At 38.6% G+C, this 22,343-nt stretch overlaps 1 protein-coding gene across 23 annotated transcripts in view; it reads left to right on the forward strand.

The window, feature by feature from the left end:
- The window catches only part of Ttll5 (tubulin tyrosine ligase like 5), a 300,152-nt gene that overhangs the window by 17,288 nt on the left and 260,521 nt on the right, over positions 1–22,343 (forward strand). For all 23 annotated transcript variants that reach the window (XR_015444939.1, XR_015444938.1, XR_015444940.1 and 20 more), the window contains 2 exons: positions 1,469–1,575; positions 17,264–17,394. Coding sequence is in view for 17 of the 23 variants with exons in the window: in XM_087195100.1 (XP_087051226.1) it covers positions 1,469–1,575; positions 17,264–17,394 (238 nt within the window). In the remaining 6 variants the exon portion in view is untranslated. The remainder of the gene's footprint in view (positions 1–1,468; positions 1,576–17,263; positions 17,395–22,343) is intronic.

Here is a 22,343-nt window from a genome sequence, read left to right on the forward strand (position 1 = left end):
CCTACCCATCCCACTTCCCCTGCTCCTTTAGCTCTTTCCTTCCTATTATGCAATAACAGTTATACATTGTTTTAATTACAATATCAAACTTTAGAGGACATTACCACAGATTTTACAAAATTTAAAAGGATATAAAAGCATATTACAAAAATCTTTTTTGAAATAAATTTGACAACTTCTAAGAAGTACCTTGGAAGACAAATTAATGAAACTGACTCTGGAAGAAATATAAAATTTGAATAGCACCTATTAAAGAAAGTATATTCCTAGCTTGAAAACCTACCTATATGACAACAACAGGCTCGTATACATTTTAACTGATAAATTATATCAAACATTTAAGGCAGAAAAAAGGAACACTTCTCCCCTCATTTTAGGAAATCAACATTGTGCTAATACTAAAACTGGATAAAGATAGTAGAAGAAAATATATGAACATAGAAATTGGTTTAACAAAACAAACTATTAGAAGTCAGATCTGTCACTATGTATAGAAAGTGGTTTTATTATAGGGATGGCAGTGTTGGTTCAGCATTGGAAGATCCACCCCCAAGAGTCATCATTTTAACAGAGGAAAGGAAAATGCCATATGATCCTGTCAGTAGTTGCAGAAGAAGTATTGGACAAAATTCTACAGCTGTTCATGGTAAAAGCTATCAGGAGACTAGAAGTAGAACAGAACCTTCTCAGCAGATAAGACATGTACTTCATACTTTCAGCAAAAATGCCTTGTGTGAATGGAAAAGATATGATACTTTCTCTGGACAGATGAATTCTAATGAACAAATATAAATCTGAATTGCTTTGTTACTGTAAGGTTTCAGTTCTGATTAATACTTTCTACCTAGTATCTGCAAAGATAGAAGGTCTAAGAAAGTAGTTTTGAGATTGAGGCCTAATCTTGTACTTTGATAAGCAAGAGTATTGAGAAACATCATCAACTTTTAAAGAAGGGTGGTGAATTTGTTTTATTTTTTGCAATTTGGGGTAGGGGGTTAAATCCAAGGCCTTCACACTGAGGTGCATTCCCAGTCCTTTTTAAAAAAATTTTATTTTGAGACATGGTATCAGTTTCCCGGGCTGGGTTTGAACTTGGAATCTTCTGCCTCAGCCTCCCAGGGTGCTTGGATAACAGGTGTACACCACCATGCCTGGCTTATTTTTTATTTTGAGATTGCATCTTCCTAAGTTGCCCAGGCTGTGGGATCCTCTGGCTTCAGCCTCCTGAGTATCTGTGATTAGTGGTGTGTGCCATCATGCTTGGCACCTCTCTTGTTCTTTAAATGTGATTGTCGTGTTCTGTGATAGTTGCTTTTGTCTTACCAGGCTAACATACTAATTGGGCCACCCCTGTGAGTTCTCTGTGGATGAAAAATGGCTGTGACCCTCTGTCTGCCTGCCATTGCTCCTCCTGGAGAGAGCCTGTCTCTGATGGTTTTTCACATTCCTTGTTTCTGTCTGCCCTCAGGTTCACCCAAGCAGCACTGACTATAACCTGATGTGGACAGGATCCCACCTGAAGCCATTTTTACTACGCACCCTCTCTGAAGCACAGAAGGTTAATCACTTTCCCAGGTAATGCCCTGTAGCTGCTTTGCTACAGGTAAAGATAGCTGAGGCTGGACTATATAGCCAGCAGCTAATTAATGTTTTTCGCGAGGATCTGACACAGGTCAGTAGAGCAAAGCAGATGGAGGTGTTCATGTCCCTGGGTGCTTATGGATATTTTTCTAGGCTATAGAGGCATGGATAATTTTAAAGAGTTTCGGTTCTTGTTCCTAAAATTGAGCTTCTTAAGAGCATCTGTTGTGGATGGGTTCTCCCCCTTCCTTTTCAGTTACTGTTTTTCCTCTTTATAAAAGAATAATTCACCTGGTACGTTAACATGATATGTTGTCTTTAGATGAAGAATTTCCAGGGTTCCAAACTAAAGGACAAAGAAAATTTAGAGAAACCCAGTATATAAAGAGCAAGATAAAAGATGGTAGAAAGTAGGGAGATAAATCTTTTTCAAATGGGAAGAGAACCAAGAGACAGAGGGAGAGGAGAAGGGTATGAAAAAAAGATTTTAAATGTGTTATGTACATGCACTAACCCCCATCAAGAGTGTGACCATTATGTACTGCAAACATGCAAACAAAAAACAAAAATTGGGAAAAAAGAAAAAGAGAGAAAGGATGATCTGGAACAGCAAAATAAGACAAAACAGAAACATTCTGAGTTTTTATGATGAAGCTGTCTAGATGTGACTTGAGAAACAGCCTGACAAAAATAATTCTGTGTTAATTACAAGTGAAGATGCAAATTGACTGACAAATTCAGATACTGAAATACTAAAATTTCTGAGAAGTTTCTTAATTTGTTTTTAGGGGGGAAATTTTTTCATATTTGAAGAAAAAACTATCCAAGCAAATAGAACTTATGGTTACCTAGTCCTTATATATTGGCCTAAAACCAGTGCACTAATTGCAAAACTTGCAATTAATCATATGTCCCTCCTGTACAGGGCCCAAGACAGACCTTAACTTTAGATTAAATGATCTTGCTATAGTAACGTCTCGGGTAAAGATCCCCTTTGAAAATTTAATTATACCTTTCCTTGTATTTGGAAAGCTTTCAGATACTATTTCTCTAAATAGGTTTTTTATGTCATTTGTACTGTCTTCTGATTTTCAGTAATTCCAGTTAATCTTAGATTAGTCTTTTTTGTGTCATCTAGCAACTGTTGGATCTATTTTTCATGTTCTCTTACTGTTTTTAAGATATCTCTGAATAATTGGTCTCTGACAAGCAGCCCTGTCTTCTAGTTCTGATGCTTTGTCCTTATACTGGTTGCTTCTTGTGCCCATACTTTGAGTAGACGTTTTAATCTCCTGGATTTTCATTTTTATGGACTCTTAATTAACCTTTTTATGGACTCTTAATTCTTTGTTAAACTGGTCATTCATGTTTTGTATTGTTTTGTTTCGCTCAGCTAGCTATTTAGTAGTGTCTTCTATAAACTTGCTGATCATTTTGTTTATTATGTTCATTATTTATCATATCTTCTTTGAGCTCACTTAACACCTTAGTGATCTGTGTTTTTAATCTCCTTTGTTACCCTTTCAAATAATTTGGGTGTGTGACTTTTGATTACTTCCCCATTGATTAGCTTTGGGGGGATTGGGAGTTTTTGGAGGCATTTTGTTGCCTTATCTTCTCTTGTTTTTATTTACTTACTTATTTTTGGCTTCAGTTTATGGGTGCTTGTAGTGAAAAGACTTTGTTGCTAGTATGGAGATCTCTTTAGTGTCTGCTTTTCAGTGGCTAAATATAGGCCACTGGGTATAGCTAACTATATGCCTTTGCCTGTGTCCCAAGATCCAACCAATTCTGTTAATTTGGGAGGGAAGGATGCATTGTAATTGGGTCAGGATCCGGTTCCCTGGGAAGGGAACCATAGTATTGTTAATAACATAAAGGTAGTCTGGATATTGGCATACAGAGAAAACCTTTTATTAGCAACAAATATGCCCCTGGCAATAGCAAGTAAATGAGTGACAATAATGGTGTGAAAGACAAAACGGATACCGTAAGAACCAATATTGGGCCAGGCGTGTTGGTGCATGCCTATAATCCCAGCATTCAGGAGGCTGAAGCAGGATTGCAACAAGTTCAAGGCTCTAGCCTAAACCACATAGTAAGACCTGTCTCAAAAAACAAAAACACAAGGGCTGGGGATTTAACTCAGTGGTTCTGCCACCTGCCTCACAAGCGCAAGGTCCTGAGTTCAATCCCAGGTACCAAAAAAACCCAAAAGCGCTGAACAAAAAATGAACCAATGCTGTACCACCCTTAACCATAGAAAACACATATATAATTACAGCATAAACACTAAGACAAACCTAATGTTAACATATAGTAAACATCTACTAAATGTGACAACTGTGTCTCCACTAACTATAGAAGTGAATTCAACAGTAATAACATAGAGGCAACTATCTAAAGATTAATAGAGCTTAATGTTTATACCAGTAAAAATAGAGGGGGTGGTGAACAGGAGAATGAAAGAAGAAAAATTTGAAAAATTAAGCAATGGAAGATGAGGAGGAAAGAAAAGTGAGATAAAGGATCCTTTTTGGGTAAAGGTATCAGGAAAGAACAAAGAAGAAAAAAAGAGGAACAAAAAAGGAAAAATTAAAAGGAAAAGAGAAAAATTAGAATTACAGCAGACTTACAGCAGACTTCTCAACACAAACCCTTAAGTCAAGGAGAGCTTGGATTGAAGTATTTCAGCCCCTAAAAGAAAACAACGTCCAACCCAGATTGATGTATCCTGCAAAATTATCTTCCAAAATTGATGAAGAAATAAGATACTTCAGTGATAAAGAACACCTGGGCCGGGGATTTAGCTCAGTGGTTTCACCACCTGCTGGGCAAGTGCAAGGACCCGAGTTCGATCCCTGGTACCAAAAAAAAGAACACACGAAGAAATTCATGACCACCACACCATCACTCCAGAAAGTTCTGAAGGATATTCTATGAAAACACAAGGACAACAATTCTATGAATCCCAGCAGAATGAATCCACCAGACAAGGCAAGCAATTAAACAGAATGGAAAGAAAGGGAACCAACAACAGGAAAATAATATGACAAGGATAAGTCAATACATAACCATCAGTGTGAACAGTCTCAACTGCCCAATCAAAAGAAACAGATTAGGGCAGAATGGATCAAGAAATAAGATCCAACAATATGCTGCACACAAGAAGCACATTTTAATCAAAGAGATTCATAGACTGAAAGTCAAAGGATAGAAAACAATACTCCATGCAACAGGAACCTGGAAAAAACCAGGAGTACCTATTCTGTTTGCATACAAAGTGGATTTCAAGCCAAGACTGATCAGAAGAGACAAAGAAGGTCACTACATACTTGTTAAGGGAACAATCCAAGAGAAAGAGGTAACAACCATAAATATATATGCACCAAACACCAGTGCACCCAACTATAAAATAAGCATTAATGGATATGAAAAATCAGATAAACACTAATACAGTTATGATGGGAGACCTCAGTACCCCACTGTCGCAAATAGATCAACTAGATGAAAAATCAACAAAGAAATATCAGAGCTGAAGCAAGCCTTTGAACAAATGGATTTAGTAGATGTCTACAGTGTTCCATTCCACAACAAAAGAATACACATTCTTTTCAGCGGCACATAAGACCTTCTCCAAAATAAACCTCATATTTGCTCATAGAACATGCTTACATAAAGGCAAAGGAATTTCAGTTATGCACATTATCAGATCATAGTGCAATGAAATTGGAAATCAGTGGCAGAAGAAACTACAAAAACTATATAAACACATGGAAATTAAATTATACCCTCCTGAACAACCAATGGGTCATAGATGAAATTAAAGAGGAAATTACATAGTTTCTACAATTAAAAACTATAATGCCAGTACGACATACTGGAACTTACAGGATGCAATACAAGCAGTCCTCTGAGGGAAATTTATAGTGATGAAGTCCCACTTCAGAAAAACAGAGCAAGCTCAAATAAATAACCTAATGTTGAACCTCAAGGTTCTAGAAAAAAAAGAGCAAGCTAAACCCAAAGCACATATGAGGGAGGAAATTATAATAATCAGAGCAGAAATTAATGCAACTGAGACTAAGAAAGCAATACAAAGAATCAATGAATTGAAGAGTTTGTTCTTCGAAAGATTAAATAAAATTGATAAACCCTAGGCCAATCTTATCCAAAAAAGGAAAGAAAAGACCCAAATCCATTAGGAATAAAAAGGGCAGAATCACAACAGATCCTGCAGAAATCCAGAAGATCATTAATATCTACTTGGAGAACCTGTACTCTTAATAAGATGGGAAACTCAGAAGAAATGGACATATTCCTAGATTCATATGAATTACCAAAGCTGAATCAAGAAGATACAAAAATTCTAAATATCCCAATATCAGTCAATGAAATTGGAGAAGTAATTAAAAAAAAAAACTACCAACAAAGAAATGCCCAGGTCCTGACAGATTTGCTGCTGAATTCTACAAGAACTTTAGGGAAGGTCTAATCCCACTTCTCTTCAAACTCTAATGAAATTGAAAGGGAAGCAATGTTCCCCCAAAGTCATTTCTGGAAGCAAAGATTACTTTGATACCAAAACCAGAGAAGGACCTAACCAAAAAAGAGAACTACAGGCCAATCTCTTTAATGAACGTAAATGTAAAAATCCTCAATAAGATACTGACAAACAGAATGCAGCAAATCATCAAGAAGATTATACACCACAACCAAGTAGGAGTTATCCCAGGGGTGCAGGGATGGTTCAACATACACAAATCAATAAATGTAATATATCATATTAACAGAGCCAAGGACAAAAACCACATGATTATCTCAGACACAGAAAAAGCTTTTGACAAAGCACAACACCATTTATGATTAAAAAAAAACTCTACAGAAAATTGGAATAGAAGGTCTTTATCAAAGTCAGATAAAAGGCATCTGTGACAAACCAACAACCAACATCATACTAAATGGTCAAAAACTGAAACCTTTCACTCTAAAATCAGAAACAAGACAAGGATACCCACTATCACCACTCTTGTTTAATATAGTTCTGGAAACATTAGCCAGAGCAATTAGATAAGAGAAAGAAAAAAAGAAATGGATAGGAAAGGAAGAAGTTAAATTATCATTATTTGCTACTCTACGTAAAAGACCCCCAAAACTACCAGAAGACTCCTAGTTTTAATAACCAAATTTGGCAGTGTCGCAGGATACAAAGTCAGCACTCAAAAATCAGTAGCATTCCTATACACAAATGACAAACTCATTGAGAGAGAAATTAGTGAAATTACACCTTTCACAATAGCATTAAGAAAAATGAAATACTTAGAAATCAATCTAACAAAGGAAGTGCAAGATCTATACATTGAAAGCTACTGTACTCTGAAAAAGGAGATCGAAAAGGATATCCAGAAATGGAAATATATCTCCAGTTCTTCGACAGGCAGAAGCAATATAGTGAAAGTGGCCATACTTGCAAAACTGTTACACAGATTTAATGCAATTTCAATCAAAATACCAATAGCATACCTCACAGAACTAGAGAAAACAATCCTAAAATTCATATGGGACCAGAAGAGACCTAGAATAGCAAAAACAGTTCTGGGCAACAAAGGCAAGGCAGGCCCCATCACAATCCCCAACTTGAAGTTGTACTACAAAGCTACCATGATAAAAACAGCAAGGTACTGGCAAAAAAAACCAGACCTGAGGATCAATGGAACAGAATAGAAGATGCAAAAACAACCCCAAGCACACTAAGCTACCTTATGTTTGACAGAGGAGCTAAACACCTTCACGGGAAGAATAAAAGATAGCCTCTTTAATAAGTGGTCCTGGGAGAATAGGTTTTCCACGTGCTGGAAATTGAACATAGACCCATTATCTCTCACCATGCATTAAACTGAAATTGAAATGGATCAAAGATCTAAATATTAAAGCAAACAATTTACTGGAAGATGGATAGGTAAAACTCTAAAAGACATAGGTGTAAGCAAAGACTTTATGAACAAAACCCTGCCCACACAAGAAATTTTACAAAGAATCAACAACTGGGATCACATCAAATTAAAAAGCTTCTGTACAGGAAAGGAAACCACCAACAGAGTAAAGAGACAACCCAGAGGATGGGGAAAAAAAAATTTACCAGCTACTCCTCAGACAAAGGACTACTATCTAGAATATATAAAGAACTAAAAAAAAAAAAAAAAATCAGACCCCCAAATTTAAAGACCCAGTTCAAAAATGGGCATCTGAAATGAATAGACATTTCTCAGATGAAGTAGTACAAATAGCAAATAAATATATGAAAAAATGCTCAATATCACTGATAATTCAATAAATGCAAATTAAAACAACACTGAGATTTCATCTCACTCCAGAAAGAATGGCTATCATCGAGAAATCTACCAATAACAAATGTTGGTGAGGCTGTGGGGAAAAAGGAAATCTTCATTGTTGATGGGAGTGTAAACTGGTACAACCACTGTGGAGGTCAGTATGGGGATTCTTCAAAAAACTGTAAATAGAGGTTCCATCTGACTCAGCTGTTTCCCTTCTGAGTATCTTCCCAGAAGAGTTAGAAACATCATTCCACAATGATATATGTATAGCCATGTTTATAGCAGCACAATTTATAATAGCTGAATCTTGGAAACAGCCCGTATGCCTATCAACAGATGAATGGATAAAGAAAATGTGATATTTATATACAATGGAGTCCTACTCTGCCATAAAGAAGGATACATTGAAATCATTTGTAGGAAAATGGATGTACCTTGAGACTATAATCTTAAGTGAAATAAATCAGACACACAAATTGAAATATCACATAGTTTCTCTGTCAGAAACCCAAATTGTAAGTGACCATAATGGAAGACAGATATTGGGAAGGAGGAAGAACATGTGGGAAGGGGAACAAGGGAGGGAAGGTGGAAGGAAAGGAAGGAAGGAAGAAGACAAAAAAAGGAGAATGGAAGGGAAAAAAATGGAAACAGCTTGGGTAAATGGAGGGGAAGAACGGTTGAAGGGAGAGGAGGGGAATGGGAAAAAGAGAATTGAGATGTTTTATGTACAGCTACAAATTCCCTATGATGAACGTGATCAATGTGTATGACAAATATATACTAATAAAAAGAATAAAGTTTTTAAAAAAGGAAATGAGAAATTAAGAGAATAAAGGAAAGAAAAAAGAGCCAGGCATGGTGGTATATGCCTGTAATCCCAAAACTTAGGAGGCTGAAGCAGGAGGATCGCTGTGAGTTGAAGGCCAGCCTGAACTACACAGCAAGACCTTGTCTCAAAAAACCAAAAGAGAGTGAAGCTCAGCCGGTCCCAGCACCCAGAAGGAAGCTCCCCCGCTGCCATCCCAGGCTCCTAGGGCCAAGAAGGTGAGCCGGTCCCAGCACCCGGAAGGAAGCTCCCCCGCCTCCATCCCAGGCTCCTATGGCAGTGAAGCTCAGCCGCTCCCAGCACCTGGAAGGAAGCTCCCTGCCTCCATCCAAGGCCCCTAGGGTAGTGAAGCTCAGCCGGTCCCAGCACCCGGAAGGAAGCTCCCCGCCTCCATCCCAGGCTCCTAGGGCAGAGAAGCTCAGCTGGTCCCGGCACCCAGAAGGAAGCTCCCCCACTGCCATCCTAAGCTCCTAGGGCAGAGAAGGTGAGCCGCGTGGGCACCAGAAGCACCCCACCCCCGCCGTGGAAATGAGAAGACACATAAACAAGCCTCAAAAACAGACTTCCAGATCACCTACAGCAACCCCAAAGGGAAACGAGATGGAACACTCTGATACTCAACCACCTGGACTCTCTGAACTGGCAACAAAAGAGGATCTGGGAAAAATGAAATCAGAAATAATTACTCAGATAACAGCAAAGATTTTGCTCATAGTGCAAGACATGATTAATAAATCTAGAGAGGACGCAGATAAAAAAATAGAGGATCTGAGGAACATGATGGAATCCCAACATAGGAAACAAATGGAATCCATAAAACAGATACAAACAGATTTCCAAGAGATTAAAAACTCCATCGAAAGTCTGCACAGCAGAATGAACCAAAGTGAGGATAGAATTTCACATATAGAAGATAAGATTGTAATTAGTGAGGAGGAAAAGAAAAATTGCTTAAAAATTGTAAGGGAACACGAGAAATCAATCCAGCAGTTGCTAGACGATGCAAAGAAAAATAACATAAGACTGATTGGAGTCAATGAAGAAAGAGGAGAGAGTGCAGATGACATAAAAAAACTGTTCACAGAAGTGATGGCAGAAAACTTCCCAAGCAGGGGAAAAGAACTTGACATACAGATAAGTGAGGCATATAGGACTCCAGCTAGCCTTAATCAAAAAAAATCTACACATAGGCATATAATAGTTAGGATTCCAGAAATCCAACAGAAGAATAAAATTCTACAAGCAGTGAGAGAAAAGAAACAAATCACATACAAAGGAAAGCCCATCAGAATCACAACAGACTTCTCAACACAAACCCTCAAGGCAAGAAGAGCTTGGAGTGATGTATTTCAAGCCCTAAAGGAAAACAGCCTCCAACCCAGATTGATGTACCCTGCAAAACTATCTTTCAAAATTGATAGAGAAATAAGATACTTTCATGATAAAGAGCACCTCAGGAACTTCATGAATACCAAACCAGCACTCCAAAAAAATTTTAGACAATACCCTAGGAAAAGACAATGAGGATCACAACCCCAGGAAACCCAGCAGAATGAATCCATTGGGTGTGACAAATTAAACACAAAGGAGGAGAATCCAACAAAAAGAAAAAGCCATGACAAGGCTTTTAAATCTTTTGACTTCATCTCCCTAATGAGTGTATAATTCAATCTTACTATTGTACTGATTAGTATTTTTCTGATTCTAGAATGCACACCTTTCCTTGTGCTATACTGGCTATCATCTTCTTATGTCTACATTTTAATTGGGTTGTCTATTAATGAGCTCTAAGAATTCTTTATATATTATGGTCATAGGTTATATGCATTGTAAATATGGTCTGTTTAAGGACTACTTTTCATTTTAATGATGTCATTTAAAGTTCTAAATTTTGATGGAATCTCATTTATCAATTTTTTTTCTTTTATACATCATGTTTTTTGTATTCTAGGTAGTTCTTGCCTACCCTGAATTCATAAATATTTTCCCTTATAAGTTCTTCTTAAAGTTTTATACTTTTAGGCTTTCTTATTTAGGTTCATAGATCCCTTCAAGTTATTTTCATGTATGGAAAAAAAGGGTTGAGGTTAATTTTTTATATACGGATACCAGGTGTTCTAGTGCCGTTTGCTGAAGACACTATCTCTTCCTTGGCTCTTGAATCGAGTTTATATTCTGTAAAATGCTAATGTTAAATAATCTTTCAAAACTCAGTGGACCATATATGTGTGGTTCTATTTCTAGATTCTCTGTTTTATTCCAATGATCTATATGTCTTTCCTTACACCAACACTGCCTTGATTACTGTAGCTCTAGAAGAAGTCTTAAAATTGGGTGCTAAACATCTTCCAACACTTTTTGTTTTTGTTTTTGGCTTTTCTGGGTCCTTTATACTCCTACATAACTTATAAATTTCAATATCCAGTTCTTCATTTATAGCAAGTATACACAGACCTGAATTTTTATATATACCTTGTGTTTTCTAATCCTCCTAAATTCAAGTACAAGTTCTAGGGGCTCCTAGAGATTTCTTAGTATTTTCTCTGTAGATGATCATTTCATCTACATATAAAGATTTTGCTTCTGCCGTGCCAATCCTATCCTAGTTGTGTCATTTTATTGCCAGACTATTTTGGTTTACACCTATGTTTCAAAGTCTAATGGACAGATGAAGAGTAGGCATATCTGCCCTTGTTCCCCACTTTAGGGAGAAAGCATTGTATCGTCTCCATTCATAGAAGGAGTTTTTGTTGGAAGTATGGAGTACATGTCTTTGATCTGTTGAGAAGGTTCTGTTCTACTTCTAGTCTCCTGATAGCTTTTACCATGAACAGCTATAGAATTTAGTCTAATACTCTTTCTCCAACTAGTGACAGGATCATATGGTTTTCTCCTTTCCTCTGTTTAAATGATTATTTTTGGGGGTGGATCTTCCAACGCTGAAGCAACACTGCCATCCCTATAATAAAACTTTCTACATCCTGCCAGATCTGACTTGTAATAGTTTGTTTTGTTAAACAAATTTCTATCTATGTTCATACTTTTTTCTTCTATTATCTTTATCCAGTTTTAGGATTAGCACAGTGTTGAGTTCCTAAAATGAGGGGAGAAATGTTCCTTCTTTTTTCTGCTTTAAATGTTTGATATAATTTATCAGTTAAAATGTTTATGAGCCTGCTGTTGTCATATAGGTAGGTTTTCAAGCTAGGAATATACTCTTTTTAATAGGTGCTATTCAAATTTTGTATTTCCTGCAGAGCTAGTTTCATTAATTTGTCTTCTAAGTTACTTCTTAGAAGTTGTCAAATTTATTTCAAAACATTTTTTGTAATATACTTTCTATATCCTTTTAAATTCTGTAAAATCTGTGATAATATCTCCTAGATCTTAATATTGTAATTTAAAAAATGTATAACTGATACTGTGTAGCAGGAAGAAAAGGTCTAAAAGAGCAGGAGAATTGGGAGGGGTAGGGGAAGGGAAAGAAGGGAAAGGAAAAAATATGAGAAAAGGAAAAAAATGGAAACAAGGTCTTTGCAAATAGGGAAGGGTGGAGGGGGTGAAGGGAGGGCAAGGGAAAGGGAAAAATAATAAGAACCAAGAGACTCATGTAATGGTACAAGATCCCAATGATGAATGTAACTGTATTTTATACCTAAAATGTATCAATAAAGTTAATGGGAAAAAAAAAACCAAAAGAAAAGAAAAAAAGAAAACGTTCCTTCAACCCCCCCCCCCCATCAGTGAAAACAGTGAGAGAGGAGAGAGAGATGAATCCAAAGGGGAAAAATATTTTTCTCTGTAATTTGAAAGATAGGTTCTTTCTAGGATCTGCAGTTTTGGGATTCATCAAGTTTACGGCTTCCTCTGCCTGGTTTTATAGCCTGTGGGTTTGTGAGGTGGCCCCTGTTCCGGAGACCCCTGTCCCTTTACCTCAGGCTATGTCCTGTCCAAGCCAGGGCGTGTCCCCTTGCTCACGCTGATAAATGGGGAAAGCAGTCCAACCTCTGGTCTGTGCTGGAGAAAAGTAGCAGGGCAGGGGTTTTTAGGCAGCCTGCTTTACTTAATGCCAACACTTTGGACCCAGCCACTCTGATAGCTAAGCAAGCCAGGCCTGACTTCTCACCTTGGGGACTTACCTTATATCTGCAGAAACAGGTTCCCCTCCCCAGGAGCTGGCTTGAGATTCCAAATTGCTTTGTTCTTGTCTTTGCATTGTGATCCATTTCGGCACCTTCGTTGAGCTTCTAATTTTCCTGCCAGTTCCTTCCTGATTCCTGGAGATTGACTTTTTTCTCCTTGCCAAATTGTTATTTTCCAGGTGTCTGGTTTTCCTTCTGTTCAGAATACTTTGGTTTTGGAACTTGTTAATTGGTATATTGATGTTTCTTATTACATGAATAATCCATATTTTTATGCTATTAGAGAATTATGATTCAATTAAAACAAAAGATATAGCATTCCTAAAATATTTCATAATCACTGGTGAATAGGCACAGACTTGGTTGATGAAGCTTTATAAAGCTAGAATTTCTTTCATACATTTAGTTTTTTGAGAAAAGGTCTTGCTGTGTAGTTCAAGCTGGCCGTGAACTCATTCTACAGCCCCAGGCTGGCCTCCAATTTGCAGAGCTGCTCCTGCCTCAGCTTCTCTAGTGCTGGGATTATACATACGTGTACACCACCACACCTGGTTATACTGTATTTAGTTTTTTTTTTTTTTAGACAGGTCTCACCATGTATAGTTCAGGCTCGCCTTGAACTCACTGTGTAGCCTAGGCTGGCCTCGAACTCGCAGTGATCCTCCTGCCTCGGCCTCCCAAGTGCTGAGATTTCAGGTGTATGTCACCTTGCCCAGCTTATTTCATTTTTATAACCTGAAATTTTGAGTATATTTATCAAAAGTCAAAATCAAAATGCAATCTTTTAAATTTATATTCAATATTTGTTTTAGATTAGAATTTTATACTTATAACTCAGTTTTTTTAATAACTTAATTTTTAAAAGGCCATTTGGAAAAAAGATCATAGACCTAAACGTGAAAGAAACTAAAATTTGTAGAGAGAAAAATCTTTATTATGATCCTGGGTTAGATAGAAATTTCTTTCATATAACAATAAAACATAATGCATAAAAGAAAAAAATGATAAATGGGGCTTCATCAAAATTAGGACCATCTATTGTCTGAATGACACTTGAAGAAAATCAAGTGGATGTGGTGGTGTGCACCTGTAATCCCAGCCCTCTGGGTGTCTGGGGCAGGAGGATCACAAGTTGGAGCCCAGCCTGGGCAATTTAGCAACTCAGGGAAACTCTTGTCTGAAAATAACAAATTAAGTAGAGGGTTGAGGGTATACCTCAGCATGAAGGACTTGGGTTCAAATCCCAATACCAAAAAAAATTGTGGAATAGAGAAAATATTTACAAAACACATATCCAATAAGGAATTTGTATCCAGAGCATATAATGAGCTCACAAAACTTAGTAATAAGAAAACAAGCAAACAACCCTACTTTTCAAAGTGGGCAAAAGATTTAGGTACTTAGTATAAGATGTATATATGGCAAATAAAGACGTGAAAAGATGCCCAACATCATTAGTCATTGGTGGGATACACATTAAAACCATGTGAGGTACTAGCATATAGCTATTGGAATGGCCAAAACAAACAAACAAAAAAACCAAAACCAACTGATGGATAGGATGCGTTGCAAGTAGAATAGTAAATGTGACTGGTGGTAATACAAAATGGTAACTGTGATATTGTAAAATCTGTATTTAGCCTTAAGTCTCTGGTTCTTGCTGTACAATTCCTAAAGTCTTTGGAATCTTTAAAGTAGTAAGTGTCCTTTTATATGCTAATGAGTCAAACTGTGACTGTAGCCCCTAGGTAACTTGAGGATGAGGGCTGGTCTAAGGAAAAGACCCCCATGATTAGAGGGGTTGGACTTTTAGCCTGACCCTCAGCCTCCAGAGGGGAGAACAGGGCTGGAGGTTATGTTGGTCACTAGTGACCAGTGATTTAATCCACCACGCCTACCTAAGGGGGCTTCCATTCTGGCCCTAAAGGACTGGGTTTGGAGAGCTTCCAGGAAGCTGAGCATGTGGAGTTTCCTAGAGGGTGGCATGCTGGGAAGGGGCATGGAAGCTCTGCACCCCTTCTTTCATGCCTTGCCTTATGCATCTTCTGTTTATATCCTTGGTAATAAACCCGTAGATGCAACGAGGTCTGTGATCCACTGTAGCAGATCAGTTGAACCCAAGGAGACAGTCTTGGGTACTGTGACTAGTGGCTGGTCAATCAGCCGCACAGATAAAACAACCGGGGGCTTGTAAGTGGCACCTGAAGTGAGTGGCAGTCTTGGGAACAGAGACCTCAGGTATCTCCAGGTAGGCAGTGTTGGAATTGAGTTGAATCAGAGAACAGTCAACTGGCGTGTGCTGTAGGATCCTTTGCTGGTATGTGGCAAAAGGCTCCTACACATCTGGTGTCAAAAGTGTGAGTGACTGTGTTGAAGTTAGAGTGGAGCCTGGGAAAAACACTGGTATTTCCTCTGTGTCCCTGAGAATGGTAAGAGGAACTGCGCTTGTTTTTCCAATATTCTCAGAATAACCATTTGGCAGTTTCTTACAAAGTTAAACATGTAGTTATGTGGTGATTATAAAATGTGTCTATAAATTCTTTGACACTACCTTCAAAAGTCCAAGCTAAATTTTTCTGTTCTTGAGTGTCAGCTGGACTTAGTAACTTGCCTCCAACAAATGGAATGTGGCAGAAGTAGTGGTATATCACTCAGACTAGGTCACAGCAGGGTACAGCTTCTTCTCGCTGTCTTTCTTGGATCTCTGGGTCTGGGAGGAGTAGTTGTTATGTCAGGAAGGCACTCTGTCCTGTGGAATGGCTCACATGGGGAGGAACAAGGCCTCCTATCAGCAGCCAGCCCCTCTCAGGGAGCCATCTGGGAAGTGGGTCCTCTGTCCCCAGCTAGTGCTGTCCACCTTCTCAACTGGAATCTCAGCACAGACCCTGAGACAGAACTACCAGGCTCTGTCATCCCACGTTTCTGGCCCACAGAAGCTGTGTGGGATTACAAATGTGTTTTGTTATTTCAAGCTTCTAGGTTTGGGGGCTATTTAGTGTGCAGCAGTAGACAAATAACATAACTTGCTAAACAACCTAGTAGCCCCTTCTTAGAAAAATTAAAATGTTCGCATAAAACCTTGTAAGAATTCACGTTCTTTGGCCCAGGATTTATCTCAGTGGTACTGCACCTGCCTTGAAAGTGCAAGGTCCTGAGTTTGATCCTTGATAGTGCAAAAAAAAGAATTTATGTTCTCAGTATTCTAGTAGAGTTATAACAGAAGAGAATGCAGGGATGCAAAAAAAATTAATGCGAGCCTGCAAAAAAAAAAATTTGTGTTAATACAAAAACCTGTGTGTGAAGGTTTATAGCAACTTTTTCGTAATCTCTCCAACCTGGAAATGATGCAAATGTCCTTCAGCTGGTGAACAGATATATTGTGGCACATCCATACCATGAGTTCTTACTGACCAAAAAAAGGACAAAATACTGATACATGCAACAACAAGAATAAATCTCAAGTGCATTGTGGTCAGTGAAATAAGCCGGTCTTTTTGTTTTGTTTTGTTTTGTTTTGTTTTGTTTTGTTTTGTTTTGTTTTTGGTACCAGGGATTGAACTCAGGTCCTTGTGCTTGCGAGGTAGGCGGCAGAACCAGTGAGCTAAATCCCCAGCCCATAAGCCAGTCTTAAAAAGACAGAAGACCCTATCTCAAAATAAAAAGGGGGTGGTGAAGATGTAGCTTAGTGTGAAGGCCTTGGGTTCAATCTCCAGTACTAAGAAAAGAAAAGGAAAGAAACAAAGAAGAAAAAGAAAAGATATATGCTGTATGATTCTTTTTTTTTTTTTACTTTCTGGAAAAGGGCAAAAAAATAAGGAAAAGAGATGAATGTTTTCCTGGGGCCTAGCAGTGATTGTAGGGGTTAAGTACAAAGGGACTTGAGGCAGATTTAGGATGTCAGAACACATTGGGGTGCACATGTCGATTGTAGTGGTCAGTACCTAATTGTCCATGTTTTTCCAAACTCAGAATTGTACACCAAAAAGGGGAAATTTCATTGTACTTGTATCTTGTTCTTTTTTGTTTTGTTTTTTTGAGACACCGTCTCACTATCTAGTTCTGGCTGGCCTTAAACTCACTGTGCAGTTCAGGCTGGCCTTGAACTCACTGATCGCCTTGCCTCAGCTTCCCTAGTCCTGGGATGACAGGTGTGTACCACCAGGTCTGGCCTATATTATATCTTAATGAGTAAATCTGGCCAAAAACTTTCATTTGAGAAAATGATTCGTACCTTTTGTGTTAACAAGGTGACAGGTTTGAATGCACAGTACTTCAGCAGGTGCTCCAGAATGGTGAACTATGAACTCTTCAGTGTGATAGCACAGGAAAACCTCAGAGTCAGATTACTGAATTGGAAATTCTTTTTCGGTTTTTAGGTCTTATGAACTAACACGAAAGGACCGGCTGTACAAAAATATCGTTCGAATGCAACATACACATGGATTCAAGGCTTTTCACATCCTCCCTCAGACCTTCCTCCTGCCAGCTGAGTACGCGGAATTCTGTAGTAAGTGCTCGATGCAGAGTGCCCACCCCAGCACCCGAGCTCAGCCACATTTCCTGGGCAGAGTCGCTGCAGAGGCTGCTGAACACTGTCAACCAATTCAGGCTTTTCAAATCCTCGAGAACTTGTGGTTCAGGAGTAAAACAGTTGCAGAGCTAGCTTTCAAACTCTGATTGGGCACCTGTATAATTCATTCTTGGTAAGATGGCAGTATCATTTATTTAAGGACACATCAGTGTCATACAGGTGAGGCTTCTCCAATTGGCTCTTCTTCCATAAGAGTTAATGCCTACATAAGGACACTTCACACTTCTGCATGTGAGCTACATATGCTTCCTTTTCAGCATTCCTTTTCCCTTTGTCATTTAAGAAACATTCTTGCCATCTTGATTTCTGGACTTGGCATGGTTTATGTTCTTTGAGGTAGAAGTATCATATTTCTTTAAATCTTTTTGACATTAGGGTTTGGAGGTACCAGCTAGGGACAATCTCTCTCCTTTGAATTCAGACCAATAAAAAATATACATGGGAGTCAAAGAGGGACCTAAATGTCAGCTGTATTGCTGGTAAAGTGACGTAGGAAAGTGTGGCCTGAATTTAGATCTAAAATGAGCTTTTTATTTCTTTTGCCTCGTCATAAACTCACCTGCCCAGGCTCTTGCTGAGGAGCCAAGCTATTTCAGACTCTCCTCCTTGGTGCCACAGCTGATTCTAAGCTTGGTGGACAGAGAGGCCCAAGTACAGAGAGGGTACACATACTCAGAACATTAGCCAGAGCAATCAGGCAAGAGAAGGAAAGAAAAGGGATATGTATAGGAAAGGAAGAAGTCAGTTATCCTTATTTGTAGATGATGATCGTCTACATAGAAGGCCCAAAACATTCCACTCAAAAGACTCCTAGAATAACCAAATTCAGTAGCATAGCAGGATAAAAATAAACATACAAAAATCAGTAGCGTTCCTGTACACCAATAACAAGCTCATTGAGAAAGAAATTAGGAAAACAATACCACTCATAGTAGTATCTAGAAAAATGAAATACTTAGGAACCTAACCAAGGAAGTGAAAGACCTATACAATGAAAACTAAGTACTCTGAAAAAAGTGATCAAAGAGGACATCAGAAAATGGAAAGATGTGCCCTGATCTTGGATAGACAGAACCAATATTGTCAAAATGTCTACACTTTTGTTAAAGGCTTATATCTAGATTTCCCCCTAAAGCCTCATGTGCTCATAGGTGGGGCTTTTCAGAGCTGGCTAGATCTACAGTGTGTGATACTGGGATTAAAGGTGTGTGGTACTAATTAGTCCACTGATTGGAATTAGAATAATTCTGGGTGTGGCTGAATGGATTTAATAAAGACAGAAGGCCCACCCGCCCTGTGGGTGGCACCACCCAAAGGCTTGTAGCCTAGATGGGATACAAGGGAAAGGCAGGCACTCTTACTTTATTACCTCTTGCCTGCTTTGCCAAGGACTGTTTCTCTTCTGTGAAGCCCCTCTGCCATGCCACCTTGCCTTGGAGACAGCTGGCTGTGGACTGAAACCTCTACAAACTGTGAGCTGAAATAAACCGTTTCTTGCTAAACTTTGGGTGTTGGATATTCTGTGTCAGCAATGAGAAAAGTAACTAAGATACTTCCAAAACTGATACATAGATTTAATGCAGTCCAATCAAAATACCAATAGCATTCCACACAAAACTAGAGAAGACAGTTCTAAAATTCATATGGAATCAGAAGAGACACAGAATAGCAAAAGCAATCCTGGGCAACAACAGCAAAGCAGAAAGCATCACAATCCTAGACTTCAAGTTATATTACAAAGCTGCAGTGTTAAAAAAAAAAGCACACCCAAAAAACAGCATGGTATTGGCACAAAAACAGACATGTGAATCAATGGAATAGAATAGAGGATGCAGAAATAACACCAGCCACATTTAGCTATTTGATCTTTGACAAAGGGGCCAAAAATGTACTCTGAAAGATAGCATCTTTAACAAATGGTTCTGGGAAAACTGGCTATTCACATGCAGAAGATTAAATCTAGACCCATATCTTGCATCATGTAGTAAACTAAAAAATGCATCAAAGATGTAAATGTTAAAGCAGAAACAGTCTGTTGGAAGGTAAAATAGGTAAAACTCTTGAAGACATAGACATAGGCAAGGACTTTCTGAATAGTACCCCAGTGGCATAAAAAATAACCAACAGAATGAAGAGACAGCCTACAAGCTGGGAAGAAATTTTTGCCAGCTATTCCTTGGACAGAGGATTAATATCTAGAATATATAAATAACTCAAAAAAATTAGACCCCTTCAAGAATAAGAAGAAAAATTGGCAGCTGAAATGAACAGAGACTTCTCATAAGAAGCATAAATGGCCAATAAATACATAAAAAAAATATTTAACATCTCTGCCCATTAGAGAAATGCGAATTAAAACACTGAGATTCTATCTTACTCCAGAAAGAATGGCTATCATTAAGAAATGAAATAATAACAAAGGCTGGGAAGGCTGCAAGGAGAAAGGAACCCTTTCTACATTGTTGGTAGAAATGTAAACTACTCCAACCACTATGGAAATCAGTATGAAGATTTCTCAAATAAGTAAAATTAGAAATTCCGTTTAACTCAGCTATTCCCCTTCTTAGTATCTTCCTGAAAGAGTTAAAGACATCCTGTTACAGTGACACATGCATACCCATGTTTATAGCAGCACAGCTCTTAATAGCTAAATCTTAGAAGCAGCCTATATGCCCATCAAAAGATGAATGGATAAAGAAAATATGGTATATATACACAATGGAGTACTACTCTGCCACAAAGAAGAATAAACTTGAGTCATTTGTAGGAAAATGGATGTACCCTGAGACCATAATGTTTGGTGAGATAAATCCGATAGAGAAGCTTGAATATTGTGTGGTTTCTCCTATGTGAGAAACCCAAAGCATAAATAATTAAAGAGCAAAATAAATGATACATAATAGGAAATAGGGAGATCTTTTGCCAAAAAGGAATGAAACAAGAGATGGAGAGAGTGGAAAGGGAGGGGGAAAGGGGGATGAGAAAAAGAATTGAGATGTGTTATATATATGTACCCACCCCCTGAGGAATGCAATCATTATGTACTGCAAACATGAGCCAAGAAAAAAATTTTGGAGAGAGGAAGAGAGAGTTCTCCCTAAATTCCTGGCTTTTGGTTTTTCACCCTGTTGAGCTCACCCTGTCACTCAGTGAGCATTCATTCTTTGGGAGAAGACACCAGCAGCTCATTGGGAACTTCCCTCCCGTTAGTGGCTCCACCTGGGGCCATTGGTTGGCAGTTTATTATTGGCCCACAGAAGGCTCTGAAATGAGTCATATAAAGCACTAATTAAATCAACTTCTCAGCTACAGTGTACTCAAGCCTAACAATTCATAGTTCATAATTGTTTTGTTGTTGGGCATGGTGGTGCCCACCTACAACCCCAGCGACTCACGAGGCTGGAGTGGGAAGGTGGCTTGAGTCCAGGTGTTCAAGAAAGCCTGGGCAACGTAGCAAGACCATGTCTCTTTAAAAAAAAGTTTTTTAACAAAATTATGTAATTAGGCAAAATTACTCAAACTTTTCTTGAAAGCTTATTTGGAGGTTCTAGCAGAGGAGCGCAGCTACCCACATACCCTTGACTGAGGAAACAGTTCTCCTCTATCGGGGTGGTCGTCCTCTTCGACCAAGAGCACAGCTTCAGGAAGGACCCATGTGGAGTGGTGAGGGAGGAAGGGGACATCCGCCTGGCCAACCAGGTCAGCCAAATCAGCCCTGGTGATCAGTGGGGTGACAGATGTTGCAGCCAGATCGCCCTCACATCCTGCTCAAACCTTTCTGTGCCTTACTATCCTCATCTGTAAAATGAGACCACTACTGATCCTTTATAGTGTTGTTCAAATGTGTATTTTAATACATGGAATGCACTTGAAATGGTGCCTGACAAGTGCTTATTAATTACTTAATAATATTTCCTATTTCAAGTTGTGTTTTACTATATTGTTGTATAATAAAGGTTAAAAATTGTGAAATAAGTAAAAATGACAGCATAAAAATGCTCCAGCTAACATGTCAGCAACATAAAATTGTTCCAGATATGAACTCCTGTTGTTGAATTCCTAAGGAGAAATTAAAGTCCAGAATAATGTTCCATTAAAGTCTAAAGGAATCTAAGTTGGAAGTCCTCCTTCCCCTTCCCTGCTATTTTTCATTCCGCTGTGGAGGTGGAGGGTGAGGTGAGGTATGGTGGGAATGGGTTGCTCATTCAGGTGACTGGCTAGAGTTAGAGTTCCGCTATCAGCTCATGCCTGACCTGGGTCTCAATGGAATCGCTTCTTCAACCTGTTAATCAAACTCTTAGGAGTTCTACTTTTCAAAAAAAAATAAATGAACTAAAAAAAAAAAAATAGAACATATAGCATTATTATCCCATAACCCAAAGCCAGCACATTTAGGCCTCACAAGTACAGGCAAGTGAAGTTCCTTGATCCCCAATTCAGACCACTCACTGCTGTTGCCACCCAGAGACCACAGTGGGGACTTCCTGTGTCTGTGGAAAGGGTGGACAGGGAAGATGTGGTCAAGGGGAATCCTCTTGGATTCAGTCTTGCCAGGTTACATTCATTCTGGGCCACTCGTCCAGGGTCTAGGAGAAATCCAACATCATTGGTTGTGTTGATAAGTTTACATATTAGAGCAGAAAGCCACCTTCTCTTTCAAGGGGACATTCCTTTTCCTTTTAAAATCTGAAAAACTCCCCTCTTTTTCTTTGGTGTCCATCTAGGCTTGAAAGACTCTTTAGCTCTGGAGCCTGCAGCACTTAAGTGAGTGTGGGAAATAGATATTTGAGAAGGAAAGGAATATAGATTGTGTCAGGTAAAAGAGCCAAAAACTAAGACCCGACCAGTACCACAACAAGCTTTTA

This window comes from Heterocephalus glaber, unplaced genomic scaffold (genome assembly GCF_053883595.1).
Source record: "Heterocephalus glaber isolate CG9 unplaced genomic scaffold, H.glaber_assembly_v1.0 deba00001608, whole genome shotgun sequence".
Classification (NCBI taxonomy): Eukaryota; Metazoa; Chordata; class Mammalia; order Rodentia; family Bathyergidae; genus Heterocephalus; species Heterocephalus glaber.